The 22,618-nt window shown below is 37.6% G+C and overlaps 1 protein-coding gene across 1 annotated transcript in view; it reads left to right on the top strand.

Moving 5' to 3' along the window:
* The window catches only part of FREM2 (FRAS1 related extracellular matrix 2), a gene marked incomplete at both ends in the record, with an annotated part of 129,569 nt that overhangs the window by 53,159 nt on the left and 53,792 nt on the right, over positions 1–22,618 (top strand). The window contains 2 exons of the mRNA XM_080613330.1: positions 18,366–18,512; positions 20,847–21,077. Of these exons, the coding sequence (XP_080469456.1) occupies positions 18,366–18,512; positions 20,847–21,077 (378 nt within the window). The remainder of the gene's footprint in view (positions 1–18,365; positions 18,513–20,846; positions 21,078–22,618) is intronic.

The following is a 22,618-nucleotide window of genomic DNA, read 5'->3' as shown; positions in this document are numbered from 1 at the left end:
TGGATGCTTAGGATAGCTATCTTAGGATACAGATATCTAGTGTTCAAAGTTAGGTGAAACAAAACCCAATAAATGCTTTTCATAAAACCTGCCTAATGTAGCGTGGGTGTAATTCAATGCAGCAATGTCTCCCTACACAGAGAGTCCTGGAGAGAAAGTGGAAGAAAGCTTCCAGCTGCTGCTGGCAAGAACAGTAAAGGAGCTGCAGTTCCTAGAACCAGCAGGTCTAGTCATAGGTAGTCGATACCATTTGTAAAAGGGCAAGGATTTGGGCTGTGGTTATAACCGTGAGCTATGTGTACTCACCCAGCAACACCCTGCGATGAGGCATAAATGTTCCAGTAAAGAGAATAGGTAAAGGAATGCCATAGGCATCAAGAAAGGTTTCTTCTTGGGATAACCATGACATTTTTTTTGTCAGAACATTGGTCCCCACAATCTCTTTATTTATTGGGCTGTTTCTAGTGAGTCAACTGTGTGGAACAAGCAAGGGCTTAATAGTGTTCAGCCCAAAGGCTTGCTGCTCTTCAGGTGAATATCTGAGTAATGGCAGATGACAGCTCAGTGTGTTATACCAACTTACACTGCTTTATTGAAGGTAGAAGAGATTGCCTGATGTTACTGTGCTGGGGAGGGGAAGATATCCATCACTCAAAAGGGTTCCAGTCTTGATTTATTGGCAGAATGGGAAGTTTTAATCATGTGTCTTGGGAAACTGTATGAACTGATTTCTCTTGTGTGTCCTATGAGAGTCTGCTGCATCCTGGATAAGGTTCATGGGGAATCACTCTTGGAATTGCTCCCTATAGGTGTTGTAGTGGCATGCAGGTAGAATGGAAACTTTAATACATAAAACATGACTCTGGAGATCTGCAGTAAATTTCTGAAGTAAATTGCTTCATACAGTGAAATATTATTATCCATATTATTATCTATAGTAGTAGTATTATTATCATACATGTTACTGATTTATTTCACACAGCCAAAGAGCAAAGAAAGCCTGTTATGTAGGTTCTTCCAGCACTGAATAAAAAAATTGAATTTTCTGTAAGATGAAACATAATTCCCAACGCATGACATGAAAAAATTATAAATTTGTGTGGGTGCAGTACTGTGAGCATATTTATTCACATTTATGTTGCAGACATGAAGTGCATCTTGCTAGCAAGCATCTGGTATAGATATCCATTCTCTTCTGTGATGGTAGAGCAGCACAAAAAATACAGACCAGGTCTTCATCTTAATGAACAGTTGTTGCTCCATTTGCTTAAGCTGAGCTGCAGAATGGACTGATTTTGAATACAGACTGAATGCACTGTACTCAATGAACTGTTCAAATGAGCATTCAGGGCCTGTACCTTTCTGCATCAGCCTTTGTTGCATGTGTGTGTGCATATCTAGAGGGACTTACATATACATATGTAGTTCTCTTGTTTAAAATACATACAGAGAGAAAAAGAAAGAAAGAGATTGCACTGTAGGAACGTATTTATGTCCCATGCCTGTTGCATCTCATATTAAGATGTATTCCATGAAAATAGTGCATCTGAATTTTCTTTATAAATCTAGCAATGTACAAACAAAGCTGTTTTAAGTTCATCAGGTGAAAGGCATGTGGCTTCTTAAAGATACATAGGTGTTGGGAAGAAATCCAGATTCTTACCCAGACTTGCATGAAAAATGTAAATCTGCATGGTCAAAAAAATTGTGTTGATCTTTTGTACATATCAGGTGTAAAATTCTTTAGCATTATTAATATTCTCCATGTTCCACAGAAATCATCCTTAATATGTCAGTGTTAGCATTAGTAGACAAACTGCACTGTTTGCTGTTAATTGCACTTCACACTGCCTGTTGGGCAGATTCAAACCCATCAGAACAAATGCTGAGACTTTCACTGTTGGTGTTTGAAATACTGGTCTGAAATGCTAGGAATGGAGGGAATTGTAGAAATTATATTCTCTAAACATATGATTCTATGATTCTATGTTTATAATTTTTCATCTGCTGTTAATAATAATATTATGGCAAAGGTTAAAGCTTATAAATATTATACTTACTACAGGCAAGAGATTTATACCTTGCTGAGCATGTCTCTGAAAGTGCTCTAAGTACTGTAAACTGTTTGCTTGACACACCATTTTGATTTTGTAGGCAGATAATGAAAGTTTTCACATACTGTTCCCTTATTGACCTGAATCCTCCGAATTTCTTGACTGTTAAGTGTCAAAACTTTTTCTGTATTGACTGAAACATAACTTTTCTAAACATTTCTGAGATCAAATTCTGCAGAAAGGGGAAGAATACTCAAGCAAATCCCCTGACAGTATGCCTCCTGCTGTCTGTCACTCATGTTGTGTCTTTATGATGGAGAGAGGGATTGAATGTTTGAGTATGGCTTCTAAGAGATATGAAAGAATGGAAAATATTTTTCCCATTATGAGAGGTGGATCATTTTGCCATGTAAAATTCGGTATGTTTAAAACATAAAACCTGCTACCTAAACTTCAAATTTCAAACTATAAGATTCTCACTTTCTGGGAGGAGATAGTAAAAAAATCTTATGGATACCTGAAGCTGAATAATATAATCTTTTAAACATTATGCTCGTTGATGATGGTTGTCTTTTTTTTTTTTTTTTTTTTTTCACTGATATCCAGGAAGCTAGGGACCAGGTTAGGAAAGCTAAGGCCTAGATAGAATTAAACTTGGCTAGGGATGTTAAAAATAACAGCAAGCAATTCTATAGGTACATTGCAAATAAAGACAGACTAGGGACAACGTGGCCCTCTCCAAAAGCTATCAGGAGAACTGGCTACCCTGGATTTGGAGAAGGCTGAGATGAAGATTTGACATTTTGAAGATGACTTCTTTGCCTCAGTCTTCACTGGCAAATGCTCTGACCGCACCACCCAAGTCTTGGAAGGCAGACACAGGGACTGTGAGAATGAAGACCCTAGGCCCACTGTAGGAGAGGATGTGGTTTGAGACCATCTTAAGAACCTGAAAGTGCACAAGTCCATGGGACCTGACGAAACCCATTCGCGGGTCCTGAAGGAGCTGACAAATTAAGTTACTAAGCCACTGTCCATCATATTTGAAAAACCATGGCAGTCAGGTGAAGTTCACGACGACTGGAAAAAGGGTAATATAACCCCATTTTCAAGAAAGGGAAAATGGATGAACCAGGGAATTACAGACCAGTCAGTCTCACCTCTGTGCCTGGCAAAATCTTGGTGCGGATTCTCCTGGAAGGCATGCTAAGGCACATGAAAAACAAGGAGGTGCTTGGTGACAGCCAGCATGGCTTCACTAAGGGGAAATCCTGCCTGACCAATTTGGTGGCCTTCTGTGATGGGGCCACGGAACTGATGGACAGGGGCAGAGCAGTTGATGTCATCAACCTGGACTTGTGCAAAGCTTTCGACACTGTCCCACACGACATCCTTGTCTCTAAATTGGAGAGACATCAATTTGGTAGGTGGACCACTCAGTGGATAAAGAACTGGCTGGATGGCCGCACACAAAGAGTTGTGGTCAATGGCTCAGTGTCCAGCTGGAGACAAGTACTTAAATATATACTGTTATTTAGTTTTTGTTTCATACTTGTTTGCTTCTGAAAGTTGGGGCTGTTTAGCCTGGAGAAGAGAAGGCTGCATGGAGACTTCATAGCAGTCTTCTGGTATCTGAAGGGGGCCTACAAGGATGCTGGGGAGGGACTATTCATCAGGGACTGTAGTGACAGGACAAGGGGTAACGGGTTCAAACTTAAACAGGGGAAGTTTAGATTGGATATAAGGAAGAAGTTCTTTACTGAGAGGGTGGTGAGGCACTGGAATGGGTTGCCCAGGGAGGTTGTGAATGCTGCATCCTTGGTGGTGTTCAAGGCCAGGTTGGATGAGGCCTTGGTTGACATGGTTTAGTGTGAGGTGTCCCTGCCCATGGCAGGGGGTTTGGAACTAGATGATCTTAAGGTCCTTTCCAACCCTAACTATTCTATGATTCTATGATTACAAGGGTTCACTTGTGTGCCAGCCATAGACAGCCATAGATTTCAGAGAGCATTTTGAAATTCACAGGCATAATTCACAGTAGGTTTTGCACTATTTGTTTTAATAGGAGTTAGTTTTTCTTTATTTGACAAACAATGAGTCAGAACTGTTGCTAGAACACTAAGTGAAGGGGCATATTTTATCATCAAATCTGATTTGGTAGAAGCAGAAATTTAGATTTGGCGAATGTATATTAGTAACTCCTTCCTTTTTTTTGATACATAAAGTGATTAAAAAAACTTACTCTGTTTTTTTGAATGATTTTCTTTTCACCCCTAACACACCTTTCTTGTGTCACATTTTATTATGATTTACTGTTCTGAAAAAATTATCTTCTGGCATACTGTTAAAAGCTACTGAGTAAGCTGCATTTTAAATCAAGTTCAAATCAATTCTATCAGGTCAACACTAAGAATTACGGAGGCAGATAAAATTTAGAGACAGTCTGAAAGACAGTCAAATATGTAAAATATAAAAACGTTCTAATGAGAGTAAGTACTAAAATTGTAAGTATAGTACGATATGCACACAAAAGAGATAAACAGTCTTAATAGTTCCTTGTGGAATAGCGACGAGGATTTGGGTACGGGACAGGAGGCAGCAATCTGAAACATCTCTTTCAGTTGGATTACTACAGAGTTTAACAGTGGAAAAGAGATCCCAGATCATTCCTGGTGTGAAACTTGCTGGAGACAACTGCCTGGTTGAGTTTGGAATAGAGAACCTTAAAAGCAAGGTGAGAGACAGTAAGGTTACTCTACTAGTGTATTCCGCTTTCTTCTGATATAAAAAAATGCCTAAAATATAACTAGAATATTTCAAAGATAAATGGCTATAGAAGAATAGGTGGAACTACTCCTGTCAGTAAACTGAACTGATAAGCACTTTTAGTCGATATAATTACACTTGCTAACTTGAGGCAGAGAAAGGGACAGAACTGCATTTAAAAAATAAATCCCAGGTTTTATGTATTGAGATTTAATAACATTTTTTATCTATTGGAATTTACAAACAAAATTAGTAGCATTTTCCCTCTTTGAAGATGCAGGAAGCTGAGACCTATATAGACAAATTATTTTGTTACATAGGTAACGTAGTAGGTACTTCTTAATATGTACTTATTTGGAAAACTTAAGACTAGACTCTACCCTTTTGAGTGGCAAGACTGACCAGCAGACCAAGGTTAGAGCAGAAAAGTTCCTTTAATACAGAGAAGCCTGTAGCTGGCAAGAAGTCGAGATCTGGTTTAGCAAGGCTGTGGGCATTTGTATGACTGAAGTTACATGTGCAAATGTTGGAATGATTGAAACTTCACTATGTATTACATAAGGTTTTAGATCTATCTCTAACCAGAGAAGGAATCGCTGCCATATTTTTTCTTCAATACATGTGAATTTATGTGGCATAGATTGGTTTGCACAGGAGGATCAGCAGTGGATTGCTCTCAGCATGCCCAACTTGGTCACTCAGCTTTCATAGGTGGGCTCAAATATACAGCTTTCCAGAGGTGGCAAACAGTGGCCCAACAATTAGTGACATATATTGCATAATTACCCATGTGAAGATTAATTCTTCTGCCATCTCATCTTCTGATGTTAAATCAATTGACATCCACACCTGTTCAGTCCTACAGAACAGAGGAAAAAATCCAGTCAGTGTGATTTATGCATCTAACCATTCATTAATCAATCCTGCTAAGTCTTTAACTTTCTTGTCTAATTTAGGTAAAAAGGGGAAAAAAGTATCCTTGAAAGACAGCCAGGGGAGAGCTCATTTTCCTCAACAATAAGGCTTTCAGTAGAGTATCACTGGTCATTAGCTAGAGGTATTTCAGCAACCATATATACTTATTTGGCAGAAGGGCTACCCAGGATGATCCAATCTGGGATGTCTTATTAATCTCACTGAGCAATATGTGAGCTTTGTCATACCACTTCTGCTGTATCCACTGTTTTTCACGCCCTTACAGTCCCTGAGCCTTCTCTGATGCTCATGGAACAGGCCTCACTCTCCAGCACGTCACTGCATAGAATCATAGACTGGTTTGGGTTGGAAGAGACCATAAGGATCACCTAGTCCAAGCTGGCCTTCAACACTTCCAGGGATGGGGCAGCCACAACTTCTCTGGGCAACCTCCTACAAGAAGTAGGGATCCTAACAGGTAGCAAGGGCACTGTCAGATTTGGTGGAGGAAACAGCCATGAGATCAATTAAAAATAACAAGTTTGATACCTCCAGCCAAAAGGAGGAGGAAGGCGATGACAACTTGGCACTGTGTCATTAACATCATTTGGATTGTTGCAGGCTGAGGCAAGAGGGGTTTTCCCAGCAGCCTCCCAAGTGTCCCAAGTTGTGCTGCAGCCTGGAGATCCACTTTGGTTTGTGTGTCAGCTATGTTATCAGCTGCAGTGGGTGACAAACAGGAGGCTGAGATCCTGTCCTGACAGGCAAACGCTATGCAGCTCCCTTTCCAGACAGGGTGGGAAACACCTTTCTTTAAAACTGAAAAACATTTGTGCTAGCTGGCATGTTAAAATTGCTGTGGTTGCACCTCCACACATTTCTGTACAAACTCTATGGCAAAAAATGTAAACTTGAGCCCACAGATACACAGGCCTTCACCTGCCCATGTGTGATAGCCAGCAGATTCAACGGGAACTGGACTTGATTTGACAAAAACATTCTTTCCCTGGCCCTTGGGAAAAAGCTGAAGGATTTTAATTTCCAAATACATGTGGGAGAACAATCATGGAAATCTTGATCAAGGATTTTTCAAAAGCCTGAGTGATGCCAAATCAAGTTCAACTTGGCATGTCAAAAAACACAGCTTGGTATTTGAAGGTCAATATGTATTTTTTTGAAAAAAATCTTGCCAAGGCTATTATAAATAAAGGGAATTTATGTAAATATTCCTTTTCACTTATCAAGACAGTGCTGTATTCTGCTAATACATTAAGACAGGAAATTATATCTAAACCAGTAATCTCTTTTCAAGCTGAGTAAAATGTGACACATACATGAATAAATTAATTGTTAAGATCTGTTGTGTGCTAAAAACAAATATAACTTTAAAGATGCAATTTTTCTACTGGTTATTTTAATTTAATTTAATTACTTATCTCAAAGCATAAGTGAAGATTACATGCATATGCACAGTAAAAGAGGGAGAGAGGAATGTGTTTGAAGCATTGTACTGTCGAGTTGTCATAATTTCACAGTCACTTCTGTTTCCTTTCCCTCTGCTTTATGTCTGTTGAGCTTTCTTGGGAAACTCACAGTGGTCATATGATTCTGGATTTTAAATTCTGCTTTTAATTTCAGTAGCAATTTTCCTCTACTTAATTTTGATATTTAAAGAGATTTCTCTCATCTGGACTTGAATCTTTTAAGGAATGTTTAGCTTCTCCTGATTTATTTATTTTTTTCATCTTATAATTTATATTGTGACTGCAGCATAAGAATTTGAGATAAAATAAGAATACAGGAATATAATTGCTGCTTTAGGAATACACAGTTCTGTTCCATAGGATAGGCCTCAAGTAACACTAACAACCTTGACATGATATAAAACCCCCACACAATTAATGAATAAATATTTCTTCCCTCAGCAGAACTAGTATCTTTGAATACCTCTTTGCAAGGTTTATCTCAAGGCAAAGTTACAGTTATTTTAAAAGGAACCCTATTTTGTCCTTGTCTATATCAACAATTTTACAGTTTTATACTCTGCCCTTCCTGAGCAGGACTAAATCACCTGCAAAAGGTTATAGGTTTGGCATAGCTTAAAAAGGATCAAAGGCACCCCAAAGGAATTTCTCAGGTCAGATAATATTAAAAGTTAAGTATTTTAGATTACCTGCTACAATTACTCTGAAATGAAATAAAAGTAAATGTTAAATGAACGTGCCTGATATTTGTTCTCCTCCAGTCAGTCAGGCATTTCATTTGTTGCATTGCCAGAACAGCAAAGAAACCAAAATTCAAGTCTGTGGAAGTGAATTCTTAATAAAGAAAAACAGTGTAATCACTTTTACCCAGGAAAGAATAGTTTTCTTATCAGTGCTCAGTGAGTTACAGCAAGTCCAGTTGATAAAATGAAAACTTTTCTGTTTAGTTTTAGCTGTTCCTTTTTGTTTAGAGTAGATTTTACAAATAACAACAACCTTTAATCCCTCTTGTATACATTTTCCTCTTCAGGCTATAAAATTTGAGATTTATGAGTTTGGATTGTCACTGAAATGGAGGGTAACTCTGCAAAGACAGTATTCAACAGTTAGAGTTAAAAAGTTCACTTACTTCTTCAAGGGAAATCTTCCAATTTGACACAAATACCAATTTCAATTTCACTATGAAAAATTAGAGGCCTCAGTTTCACATAGCACCCACTCATGTGTCCTGGTTCTAAGCATGAGAATGATACTGCAAGCATTGAAATATTAGGCACATATGAAGCAGTCTGCAGTAGGGGGTTGTGAATTAAAACGTTACTTAAAGAAATGGAAATTGGTTATTTTTTTTTTCTCAGAATAAAGGCATTTCTTAAAATAGCACAAGACAATACTTTGACTGTATGTTCCTCCTGGCCCCTATTCTACTGGAATGCCTTTCATTTGTGAGGTTGAAGTGATGTTTTCTGTTATTACTCATTAGTTTCAAAACTGGGACTGAGGATAACCCCGGACCCTCAAATTTAACACTTTGTCTGATTAGGCTTTAAACAACAGTCATTTTCCTACAGGCTGATATGTGTGTAGCACTGCTTTAAAGATGTAATCCAGAAGAAAGTCCCACATGGGACAGTAACTATGTTAGGGAATCTAAACCCGTTATTCTGTGAGACAAGGAAATGTACCTTGCTTCAGTTCAGTTGGAGCCTGTTTTTTGGGAGAAGTTGTCTGGCATCACAAAACAAATTAGTAAGCGGAGACCTGAAGACCACTAAGTTTATTTTAAGAATGTGTTGCCAGAGATCTAATAAATTTACTTAACTGCTGCAGGCCATGCATGTATGAAGCCTTACTAATCCAGGTGGTGGTTTTTTTCCCTCAGAGAGAGGTGGAGGCTGTGGATCCTTAGGAAAAAAGGTATTCTGCTTTAGGTAATATGGGCCTTGTTTAATGATAGACATGACAGCTTGAGTGGTATGTTTGGGTTTTCTCTGTTACTACTCACAAGGAAGTTTAAATTATTTCTGATGCAACATTAGTTTGTGACTATGCAAAGTGCTTATTAGTTTAAAGACAACATGGAAATAACTTTATAATAACATAGTAATTATTCTAAACCAAATAGATTTTTTCTTTTAAATAATTTGTATTTAAAATATTACTTTTAAATATTCTGAATTTACTTTTAAAGTGTTTGAATTTACAAGTTTACTGTATTACAGTTCAGGATTAGTTGTATCTTTGAGTTGGATTAGCTGCATCTTTGAGTTTTCTCAGGACTCTTCTTTGTGCATGTGTGAAAATCATGTCACTGGACTAATAGTTATCCATCTAGACTGGTGGGCTTAAAACTCTCCCATTATATTCAATGAAGTGGGCCAAATCTTTCCAGAGGGTAATCCTGCTGTTCATATCAGGTATACCTGCAGTTCTTCCCATTCATTGTACTTAGCTAGCCTAAGTTAAACATATGTCTTTTACATGATAAAATTAGATTATATGAATCCTACCCTTAAGTAACAGGTCTCTTGTCTTCACCTTTTGTGGAATAGGTGCCACAAGAGCTGATTATGCTCCTGTGCACTGGGACCTGAGAAACACCACAGTGTTTTGTCAGTAGTGGTTATTCACTGGAACTATTGAATTTGGCCGAATTTTTTTTTTCTTTTTCTTTTTTTTTTTTTTCTGCTGAGAAGCACTGGTCATTTTTTATCTGATAGGCAATAACATAAAGCATCGTTTCAAAATATGGACATATCTCTACAATAACAACAGAGACTTCTGAGAACGAAGTGCTGCTAGATCTAGTGGGACCTACATAGTAGCTGTCAACTGTCTGCCTTCAAACGCTTACTCTCCTGTCATTCCCCTTTGGTTTTGTCCTGCTTCTTTTGAATCTGATTGTATGAATTAGTTCTGCAGAAGGGAGGGTAAGCTCCCAAGCTTTTTACTCTCTTTCTTGTCTTTTACTACTTTCACATAAAGTCTGTCAGCAGTGATTGCTAGCTGCTGATTATTTTAAAATAATTACTGGTAAGTGCCTAGCAAATAAGGCTGTACTAACCAAGAGACAGCTGGCACATGTATTTTGTTTAACATTTTTTTTCTGCCTGCTCATCACCTTAGTGACAGGGCAAAATAAAGTAATTTGAGTGAGAAGAGGAATAATATGAATATGTTTTGCCCAGTGGTACTGTGTTCAGTCTTGCTAAGAACTTTTCAGGTAGCATAATGTCTTTCTCTTCTGTTACAAACAACAATTCAGCAGCACACACAGGTATGTGCTTAAGCATTTACTCTGGATACATGAAATTATTTACATATTCACTGTTGGAACTGTAAAAGTGGGAATCAGTCAGTTCCTACAGAGCTAGTCCCTTGCTTGTAACACAGAATCCCAAGCCAGCAAGTGGATCTTTTAGATTCCCTGGAATTCAGTTACAAAGCTGAACACTTGATATCTATAAAGGCTTTTAAACACATGTGGTGTTCCAGCATGTTTTTTTGGGTTGGGCTTTTTTTTCATGATTCAAACTGGGTTTCTCTTTATCTGTTTTGCTTTTTCCTTCGAAAGTTCACAGCATCTTGCTACAGACAGTAGAATGAAGGTGTCCTGACTTTCGGTGAACTGATTTGCACTGAGCTGATTTAAACTGAGATTAATTAAAGACTATGAAATGAAGGGGCAGGAGAGACAGTGCATGTTTGCTGCCACAATTTCTGTAAATGAAAATCTAGGTAATCTCTTAAGCAGAATCTGTTAATCCCCTGCAAAAGAACTGGGCATAGACTTGAATTGTCCATCATATTTGAAAAATCATGGCAGTCAGGTGAAGTTCCCAACTACTGGAAAAAGGGAAATATAACCCCCATTTTCAAGAAGGGAAAATAGATGACCCAGGGAATTACGGACCAGTCAGTCTCACCTCTGTGCCTGGCAAAATCTAGGAGCAGATTCTCCTAGAAGGCATGCTAAGGCACATGAAAAACAAGGAGGTGCTTGGTGACAGCCAGCATGGCTTCACTAAGGGGAAATCCTGCCTGATTAATTTGGTGGCCTTCTATGATGGGGCCACGGAACTGATGGACAGGGGCAGAGCCGTTGATGTCATCAACCTGGACTTGTGCAAAGCGTTCGACACTGTCCCACACGACATCCTTGTCTCTAAACTGGAGAGACATCAATTTGATGGGTGGACCACTCGGTAGATAAAGAACTGGCTGGATGGCTGCACGCAAAGAGTTGTGGTCAATGACTCAGTGTCCAGCTGGAGACCAGTAACGAGTGGTGTCCCTCAGGGATAGGTGTTGGGACCGGTCTTGTTCAACATCTTTGTTGGTGACATGGACAGTGGGATTGAGTGCTCCCTCAGCAATTTTGCTGATGACACCAAGCTGTGTGGTTCGGTCGATACACCAGAGGGAAGGGATGCCATCCAGAGGGACCTCAACACGCTTGTGAGGTGGGCTGATGCCAACCTGATGAAGTTTAACCATGCCAAGTGCAAGGTCCTACACCTTGGTCGGAGAAATCCCAGGCACATCTATAGGTTGGGCAGAGAAGAGATTCAGAGCAGCCCTGCGGAGAAGGACTTGGGGGCGTTGGTCGATGAGAAAATGAACATGAGCTGTCAGGGTGCGCTCGCAGCCCAGAAAGCCAACTGTATCCTGGGCTGCATCAAAAGGAGCATGACCAGCAGGTCCAAGGAGGTGATCCTGCCCCTCTACTCTGCTCTCGTGAGACCTCACTTGGAGTATTGTGTGCAGTTCTGGTGTCCTCAACATAAAAAGGGCATGGAACTGTTGGAACAAGTGCAGAGGAGGGCCACGAGGATGATCAGGGGAGTGAAGCACCTCGCGTATGAAGATAGGCTGAGAAAGTTGGGGCTGTTCAGCCTGGAGAAGAGAAGGCTACGTGGAGATCTCATAGCATCATAGAGTCCCTCCCCAGCATCTTTATAGGCCCCCTCAAGTATCTGAAGGGGGCCTATAAGGATGCTGGGGAGGGACTCTTCATTAGGGACTGTAGTGATATGACCAGAGGTAATGGGTTCAAACTTAAACAGGGGAAGTTTAGATTGGATATAAGGAAGAAATTCTTTACTGAGAGGGTGGTGAGGCACTGGAATGGGTTGCCTAGGGAAGCTGTGAATGCTCCATCCCTGGCGGTGTTCAAGGCCAGGTTGAACAGAGCCTTGGGTGACATGGTTTAGTGTGAGGTGTCCCCACCCATGGCAGGGGGTTTGAAACTAGATGATCTTAAGGTCCTTTCCAACCCTAACAATTCTATGATTCCATGATTCTATATATGATGCTTACTTAAATACATACTGTTATTTAGGTTTTGTTTCATACTTGTTTGCTGATGACAGGTTATTACAAGGGTTCACTTGTGTGCCAGCCATAGACAGCCATAGATTTCAGAGAGCATTTTGGAATTCACAGGCATAATTCACAGTAGGTTTTGCACTATTTGTATTAATAGGAGTTAGTTTTTCTTTGTTTGACAAACAATGAGTCAGAACAGTTGCTAGAACACTAAGTGAAGGGGCATATTTTATCATCAAATCTGATTTGGTAGAAGCAGAAATTTAGATTTGGCAAAAGTATATTAGTTACTCCTTCCTTTCTTTTGATACCTAAAGTGATTAAAAAAAAAATAAATAAATTGGGAATTCCTTACATTAACCCAGCGTAAATCTCCAAACTGTACTTGAAGTCATCCTTAATTATGCTTAGTTGAATTTTATTGGTATCAAAATTTAGTATTCACTAGCTAGCCTTCACATCCATGTCTCTTCTCTCACTTCCCCTTCTCATTTTGTAACAAAGCAACTATACAGTGTTTTTCAGATTTTTTTTCTGCTATGTGACTTCAAACATTTGTCTGAGCCCTGGCAAATGTGGCCATTCCAACTTGTTTCTTGTGGGGAGACATAAAACAGAAGCAAAAAAGAATTACAGAAACTAGTGAAAGATGGAAACTGTCTACAGTTCATTGGATACCAGCAATTACACTCAAGGCAAGCCAAGTCCATAATGCTGGGAAGCATGTGTTTTCTCATGAGAAGTCAGAGAAAGCATTGTTTTAGTCCCTAATCACTAAGGGCTAGTTTAGGGGGTTGGTTTTGGTTGTTCTGCAAATATATTGTGTTACAGTGGCAAATAGAGTGCAGAAGGGTGCAGAGTTCTGCAAGTTTAGTGATTGGAGTTATATAAAAATATATATATTATTTTATATTATAATATATAATATAAATATATAAATATAATATAAAATATAAAATATATAAATATAAAAAATAATATAATATAAAATATAAAATATATATAAAATAATAATATAATAATATAATAAATATAATATTATTTATGATTATATTATAATTATAATATTATAATAATGAATATAATATAAAATATAAAATATATATTATAATATAAGATAATATATATATTATTATATTATATATTAAATTATTAAGTTAGCTTATGCATCATTGAAATCAATTCAAAGCATTCTAATGGTCTGTTTTACATGCTGAGTTTACTTACACGTTTCACTTCTGCAAATAATTTTTCTATATAAAATTAACACATTTTTACAGGATATGCCTTTTCTGATGATCATAGCAGAGGGAATAATATATGATCATAGAATTATAGATAGCTAGTATTGGAAGGGATCTTTAAAGATCTAGTCCAATGACTTGCTGCCCCAATGCACTGGCTGAAGAACTTTTCTCATCTATTTTATAGGTGGGGCTGTGTTAATAGCTTGACAGTTAAGACATTACTTGAGATTTTTGCCTTTTTAACCTGGAGGTAGATTGTCCTGGGACCATGACATACTATGGCAAATCAGAGTTGTTGAAACTATATGTCTTGAGTTATATAATATCTTCTCTGTATTTATTCTGACTAGCAGAATTAACTAAGATTGTCTCTTCCTTGTCTAGTATGGCAAAAAAACATGTTTATACAAACCAGGAATAATGTCTAGCAAATAGTGTGGGAAACAAAAAACTTGAGAAGTGCTGAGGTTGACAGGAAGCTTCCTGACTAAATAGGGCATAATGATGTTTGGGATGAAGATTTCTGCATTTCAGATCAGATTTTAGATCTGCTAAAACTGCTGAAGTAACTTTATCCTGGTATAGATTAACTAAGCTGGTTTGGCACAGAAGAAGGCTGATCAGAGGATGAAAAAATAGGACAAATGTCTAAAAATGGATGATTCCCTTTTCTTTCCTCTCTTACTGTCTTTGTGTTCTCTGCAGGTTGTTCAGGAGTGGGTTTCCTTTTTCATATGCTTTATGTACCTGCTTCAGTGAGGAGATCCATAGCAAGGAGGGTAGAGTAGTGCCGACTTCAGTAACCCTGACTGAATGAGGCACCTAGTAGGGTCAAATATCCTAAATCAATAAAGGAAGACTGAAGCTCTTGCAGGCATGGAAACAAATCAGCAAGTAGTAGCAGAACCTGGAAAGAACTGGAGGAAGAGAGAGGAAATTTTTGTTAAGATGTCTTGCTATGGTTTTAATTATGCCATACAATGATTCCTGAACTATCACAGTTGCTCTGATTCTCCTTTTTAACATCCTTTTGTAGTCTGTTTAGGAAGCAGGATAAGAATAGAAAGGAGAAAGACCAAATTAAAAATTTTAAGGAAACTGTTTGTTCTTAGTGCCTTATTTACCACTGGTGGGGGTGTGTGTTTGGGGGATTTAGGCTTGTTTTTTTAATTCTCTTTCTTGTGTTCAATATATGTTTGTTGCCCTGGAAGAATTTATGGGTTGGGTTTCTTCCCATTAAAAAAACCACTTAATTACTAAAGAGAGCAGATATGTTGCACCATAAAGCTCTACAAGTACCAGACAGCTGCGTTTGTACAGACATATCTTGTGGACACAGTGAGACTTTGTGGCTACAGTTTTACAGGTTAGACACTCTTCAGCTGATTCATCTCTGACTGAATATGCCACAGATACCATGTAGGGAAGCCAGTATCTGTATCAAGATACGTCAAGTTCTACTGTGTCAGTAAGTGAATACTGGTATAGTTGTATGATTTTGTTGATGAATTAGGGTTCTGAGATAGCTCCTAGGGACAGCAAAGCTACAATCAGATGTTCATCAGTATTATAGTATGCCTTTCACATCAGTGCTCAAGAGCCATGATTTAATGATAGAGATAGACTTAATGATAAAGATAGATTTTATAGTGTCTTCACACAGACCAGTGATCTGTGGAGAGAACTGGAACTAATTCTTTCCTTCTCCGAGCTCTTTGCATCATGATAGAAAGTTCTGACAATCTAATCTGAATTTCTCATGGAGGTTTATATCTTTTTAAAGATATCTGAATAGCATGGTTAGAAAGGTAAATACTTAAATGAGAATATTCATTTTAATATTTTTTCCCTCTAACCACCTTTTCTCACTAGATTAAAGAATAAGACATATGCTGTTACGTTTGTCCCAGGAAACTAATGAGAAATAACATAAGGCTAACCTAAAGTATGTGCTGGTGCAGCTAACACTACATTTACTGGTTTTGTGCAGCTCATTAGTTTTTGGTATGTGTTTTTGTAGCCTTTGTCAGTAAAAACAGAGATCAAAAGAGACGAAAGAAGCAGAGGAAGGAATGCAGTGTGATGCTCAATTGTCCCTGCTCTTGTTTACACAAGACCATTACCTTTATGTGAGATCGCACAAGTGTGGTAGTTGTTTTTTTTTCTAATAGATGAGTCAGTAAAGAAATAGAGACTCTTATCTCTGAAGAAGAGTGGAAGCATATGGAAGGGCTGCCTAATTTTTCGAAGAATAGAATGGAAGAAGCTGGAAGGTGAAAATAAATCTCCATTTGGTTCTTCTTCCAGTAGTTAAGCCATGTATGAACAGAAATATTTAGATATGTTTCTCTGCTGTTCGGGAGAATTACTTTATTCACTGGCTTGTGTACAGAAGTGTTAATTTCTAAAGGAGACTCCTGGCACATTTCAGTCATTACCTGAGCAAACCTTGTTCAGTAGCAGCATCTTGTGGAAAGGAAATCAGACTACAGCCTCTCACACAAGCAAACGTTCCCAGAAGGCAGTTGCTGAATGAGCATCTGCCTTCAGTGAGCTGAATGGGTTATATGATTCTTGCTATGGAATTTAGAGGATTGTCCTAAGTAATAGCAAACATATCTGATAGGATGATATACAGGACTTGATTTGTCATGCTATTTTATCTGTGGTATCCAGAATCCCTACATTGACAAGAAATGCCTTTTTACTGTGGAAAATCAGTGAACAGATGGTGGCAAACTGTACATGAGAAAGTAAAGCTATGCTATATTTTATCAGAAATATGTTAATCTAACTGGAAATATTCGATCTGTTATGCAATTATTTGATTTATAGTCAATGGAATGGATGCTAGCTCTTTTCAGCTGTTATCTTTCCAACTAAAAAAAGTAACATTTTTAAGTGGACCTTTGAGGGCCATCTGTTTGCAGTTCTTATTTCTGGCTTGCTTTTCTAGACTAAGAAATGCTCCATGAAGCCTGCCATTTCAAGAAATATTTCCTGTTGTGTTACAGTCGTGCAAATCCCATTAATTGTAGACACTGTTGTGTCTCACTCCCATTTCTGCTGGGAGTGACAGCTTAGGGTGGGATATGCTTAAATTTCAGGCTGGTGCTTAGTGATTTGTAGGTGGAATCAAATGACTTCCATATCATCCCCTCAAAATTCTGAGGGATGTTTCCTGTATTCCTGCATTGCTTTGGCTTCAAAAAAGGAAGCCTACATCTGCTGATAATTATATGGACATTTTTGTTTGAAGAGGACTGTGAAGGTTCTTCCGATTACTGTAAGAATTAAGATTACCGCTCTTCTGATTACTGGGTTGGAACTAGATGATATTAAGGTCCTTTCCAACCCTAACTATTCTATGATTCTAAGAAGAAATACAGTCTTCAAATTCAGGACAATGCCATCAACAGCTGCTAGCCAGAGGTGCTAGCTTGGTCCATCTTAATGGTTCAGTTTCCGTAGCTGAATGTACTGCTTGTTGTCCTGTGCTTTCGATTCCCAGTGTTTGAGTGCACAGACACCATTCTTGTTCCTATTAGCAAGACTGTAGGGAAGCTGTTGTGTTACAGCTACAGTAGAGACATTGGAAATGATCTCTGCAGTCTGTTTCTTCACCAGGAATGTGTTGCTACAGTTGTGCCTGCATAAAAATAACTATGTAAAAAGAGCTGTGAGGACATCTTTTGGACTAGACTCTGAAAACTGACACTGAGTGCACATCTCAGCAATTTACTCAGTTTGGGGCATTCACCATATTGTGAAGACAGATCAGTTGTAAAATACTTTAAGAGCATTCTAATAAGAATTTGTATCTCTCTAAATCTTCTTAGATGGCAGAGGCAAACATACTTAACTCAAGAGTTACAAGTATGTAAGCTTAGGAGTGCATAAGCATAGGTATAAACAGTAGCATGTGTCAGGGATACTTAATCTTGTTGGAACCATTTCCTAGGAAGATGTGAAAGCTATTCCTAAAATCTTGCAGTGCTGATGCATCAGTTCTAAACCAATAAGAGCAGAAATTGTTAGATTTAATGAACAGCATATTGACTTTTAGAAGCCGGCTGCATGGGTAAATGCAGACTAAAAGATGGTATCATCTCCAGTCTCTCTGAATACTGAGGGTCTTCCAGTGCTTCTGGCATTTTGATCATATCAAGGAACTTCTGTGTGAATGTCCTACCTTGTGTGTTATTTGGAAATACCAATATGGTTCTGCAGAAACTTGGATCATGCACAATTTTTGTAATTTTCCCAAATATATTTTGGTTAATTCTTGTTCTTTTTCCCTTGAACTAAAATAAAATAAAAAATAAAATAAAATAAAATTAATACACTTGTTCGTATGCATCTAAGATAAAATTTATTCCTATATGTACCAAATATATCATGGTTGAGTTCTTTACTTGTTATTTCTTAGTTTTAAATCTTTAAACCCTTCGGATTGCAATAGCCAGCTAAGATACACATCTTATGCAGGTTCCATTAACCTCAGAAGAGAAAGTAGTATTTAACAAAAAAAGAAAAATTAATAAATATATCTTTATAATTTTGTTTTGCAGGAGGTAATAAGCTGAAGAATCAACATTTTCGCCTAAACTGGGCATGGATCTCCTTAGAAAAGGAGTATTATTTAGTAAATGAAGACTCCAAATATCTTGATGTTGTTCTTAAACGAAGAGGTTACCTAGGAGAAACGTCTTTTATAAGTAAGTGCCATTTTAACCTTATTAATTGCTTCCATAAATCACTGGCCAGATAGCTGATAAATACAGCTATCAATATAGCAGTATATATCAATGTATCAGTATCAATACAGCTCTATCCTTTTGCTGGTGTTTCATAATAAGCAAGCTAGATTCAAAGGAATATGTTTATTTATTAAAGCAAGTATCTTTTGTTATGGTGGGTGTATGATTTCTTTAGTAATATAATTAAATTTTCACATTTTCTTTTCAGTCTTCTGCAATTTATTTTTGACTTAACAACCCAAGACCCAGTCCTGGTTTTGATTTGATTGATACCACTGTTGAGTTTGTTTCACAGAATATAGTCTCTTTCCAGATTTTATTTTTTCCTGTAATGAGACAATACAGTTGTAGCAATTGGAAAAACAACAATAAACATTGATAATTTTCCAGGAAGGTTATTATGAGCTGGTCTGATTAGCAGCTATGAACATTAGGCTTGTTTTCTTCAGTCAGTGTTGGCAATTGACTAAGGCTGATACAGGAGGTGTTGAAAGCTTTGCAGTGTCTGGAGAGTGAAAAGCTGAAAAATGATTGTGCTATCACAGTCTGCAACCTCACACCTGTCTGAACCTTCTGGATCTGTTTCCATCCTCTTCCCAGTGATGCATTTGAACCAGGGAGCATTATCCTCTTAGAGTTTCATGTCAAACCTATGGTAAGCTTAGAAAAGGCACTCAGTTTCAAGCTGGTTTTGCAGAGATATGTAAGTATTTACCTGGCATAGAGCACAAGCTCATGCTTATAAATCGTGACTTCTGTTTAAGGCTCTTTCTGAATAAGAATCTGAGTTTCAGGTATTGAGATGTAGTTAGGATACCTGTTTTGACACGAGGTTTAAGGGATGTAAGCAAAAAAAGGGACTAGCTAAGCAAATCTAACCTAAAAGGCTCTGTTTTGGACAGTGGACTAACTTTGATAATATATTTATTTTAAAGCAAGTGAAAGAACAAAAGAGATTAATTAAATACAAAGTTAAGGATATATGGTTTAAATTAATTACTGGTGCTAATTAACAGATACTGATTTTACTTCTGATTCTTGAAATAGCATTTACAAAGTTTTCTACCTATAGATCGAAGTTCAGTTTCTGGATTGAGCTGACTAAAAATCCAACAAAAACAGTTTGAATAAATAGCCTCTGACTACCTTAATTCTGCAAAGTGGAATTACAGTGTTGGAAAGACCATAAAAGATTTTGGTTAAGGTGCTTACTGGCTTTTCTGGTCCATGTGCAGCACCAAAGGGGCTGAAGGGTTGTAGGTTACGTAAAATGTTGGCTATGATTTAGGAGGAGGCCCAATCAGGAAACAAGAAAGTCAAGGTTTGTAAGGAAAGGCAATATGTTTTAATACACTAAACAATACAGTTAGAAGAAACTGTCAGAGAAGGGAGAACTTTATTTTTTTTCTGAAAACATGAGAAAGACCTGTTCAAACAGAGGCCAAAAGCATGAGGTGTAGATAGTTTGAAGACTTTCCATCAGGGGCTGTCAGACAGCCTGAAATTGTGAGGCAAATGCCAGTGAAAAGCTGTTTTCAAGCAGCCTAGGTACCAGGTTACAAGGCCTGTGCTGTCTCAGTCATGGATTTTTTCCCATGACATTGCAGTTTCAGCTTGACTTGAGTTTAATGACTGTCATTACGCAAACACTGCAATAAGTGGATAATAATTTAAAACAATGATTACTGTAGTGGGAATGACCACATTGGTTCAGATTTTACATCATCTTTCATCTTATTCTGTATGTTTTACCCCTTCATGTCTTTATGTCTTCCTTACCTTTCCCTTTGAAGGCTGAACTTTTCAGGTGTGTTTTATTTTCTTGTAAGAGAAATAATTATTTTTGAGGGTTTCAGGCAGCATGTTATTTAGATGTTCTGGAGCAGAAGAGAACCCAGAATGTTAAAGAGGGGTGAAATCTGTTTGCCTTTCCTGAATTGAATCCATTCTTGAATTACAGAGAAATGGAAACTTGACTGTGACCTCTGAGAATATAAAGGTTTCCTAGTATGTAGTTTTCCTTTGACTAATTCTGTCCAAACTGCATTTCATAATGTTAATTAATGTGCTTCCACCGCTACATGTGACACCAGTATAAAATTGATCAAAAGTAACAGAGCTGGCTTGAACACTCTCAGGTTGTGGAAAGTAATTTTTTCTAAAACATCTGGCTTTTAAAGATGATGTAATGAGAGAAAAATTACAAGTGATGCTTTTAATTACCTGAATTGTTGGTTTTGTTGTTGTTTGTTTTTTGGTTTTTTGTGTTGGTTTTTTTTTTTTTTTTGTCAGGTATTAGCACCAAAGATGGTACTGCCAAGAAAGATAGAGACTTCAGAGGAAAAGCTCAGAAGCAGGTGCAGTTTAATCCTGGCCAAACCTTAGCTACGTGGCGAGTGCGGATTTTGAGTGATGGTGAACATGAACAGTCTGAATCCTTCCAAATTGTTCTTTCTGAGCCTGTCATGGCAGTTCTGGAATTTCCTGCTGTATCCACAGTGGAAATTATTGACCCAGGAGATGGTAAGAACCTTTCCAGAACTGTACTGCCAATATAGGCATATACTGAAGGGTAAGATGCTGAGCAAATGCTATGAGTAACATTGGATAGTAAAGCTTACCTTTCCTTAGATTATTTCTGAAGACAGACTTGGGCATTGAGTAGCTGTTTGTCCTCTACCACTTTAAGTGGTTCATGAGTATGTGACTAAGTTAGCATTCTTTAATGAAATACCTGCATTTTTCCTATATTATCTCTAGTTTGTTGTTTGTCTAGTTTTGTCTTCATTTTAGTTTTAACAGTTTTTTGGTTCAGTGTGTTTGCAAACAGACTGTATCTGCACAGGTGTTCGATTTGATTTACTTTGCCATGATAATTCATGTGGGAGAGGATGGTACAGAAAATACAAGCTGATTGGTCCCAACAAGTTTGGGTCTTGCAGCAAACTAGTTGTGTCTGTTAGGTCTTAAGCTGAGAAGCTCAGTAAGGGTTCACTAGACCAAGTAAATCACAAACTGCCAAGAAAAAAAAAAAATTTTGAAATGTAAATAAAAAAAAAAAAAAGCTTATTAAAAAGAAGGAGAAAAAAAAATTGAAGAAAGAAATTAGAATGTGCTCTAGTTGCGTTGCTTTTCAACTGTATCCAGACACTTGAACTCTTGGGACATGGTCACACCAAACTATCCTTAAGGAGTCTTTCACGTATTGAGTGACTGTAACAGATTGTTTTAAATAGCCTTCCCTAATTAACATTTGAAGAGGACTGCAGGAAAATTGCCAGAGGTTTCTTACTTCCTAGTTACAAATGCAAGTTAAACCACAGGTTATCTGACATCCATATTTAGTCACTGAGATACAGAAATCACTTGAAAATGTGCTATATCTATTTTTTGTATGATCAGTGAGATAGCACAATTTGAGATAATCGTCTCAGTCGTCTTAATGCAAAAAATTGTTTTTTTCTATTTCTTACATTAAGATAATTTTTAGTAATTATTCATAAAGTGGGTTGCATAAGAGAAAATCAGTGCACAACTGCAAGTCAACGAATATCTACAGGAAAAACAGAGAAAGAACTCTGAGGGGAAGGACTGGGTTTCCTGATAATCTTTTAAACTGCAGGTAATGAGAAGGTCAGATTCCAGCTCAATAGAAACCATCAAAAGTTTTATTCTGCTTCCAGTGAAAATGATTTTAAAATTCATTTATTTGAATGGTGACGTCTTAGCACCAAAATAGTGAGTTTGCTTGAAAAGCTGTACCAGCTGCTTGGTGTATGAGGCATTAGTTAATGTTTTATTCCAAAAATAGCTTGCATAAAGATGTGTTTTCTTACACTAGCTGAGATGGTCTAGATCATTCTTCCCTGAGCTTTTATGCTGTTCGTAAGGTCTGTTAAACTTTTATAGTGTCATTTTACTCCTAATTGGGTAATTATAAGAGAGGCAGGAAAAAGAACAAATCAGATTCCTGCATTTTTCTTTAAGGATAGAGTTTTTAATTTTGTCAAACTAATTCTAAATGGAGAAATAAAAGGAGAAACTTTGGGGGCTTTAGTGTTACC

This window comes from Psittacula echo (genome assembly GCF_963264785.1).
Source record: "Psittacula echo genome assembly, chromosome: 3".
NCBI lineage: Eukaryota > Metazoa > Chordata > Aves > Psittaciformes > Psittacidae > Psittacula > Psittacula echo.
The sequence above is the reverse complement of the archived record's forward strand: the minus strand, read 5'-3'. Positions and strand labels throughout refer to the sequence as shown.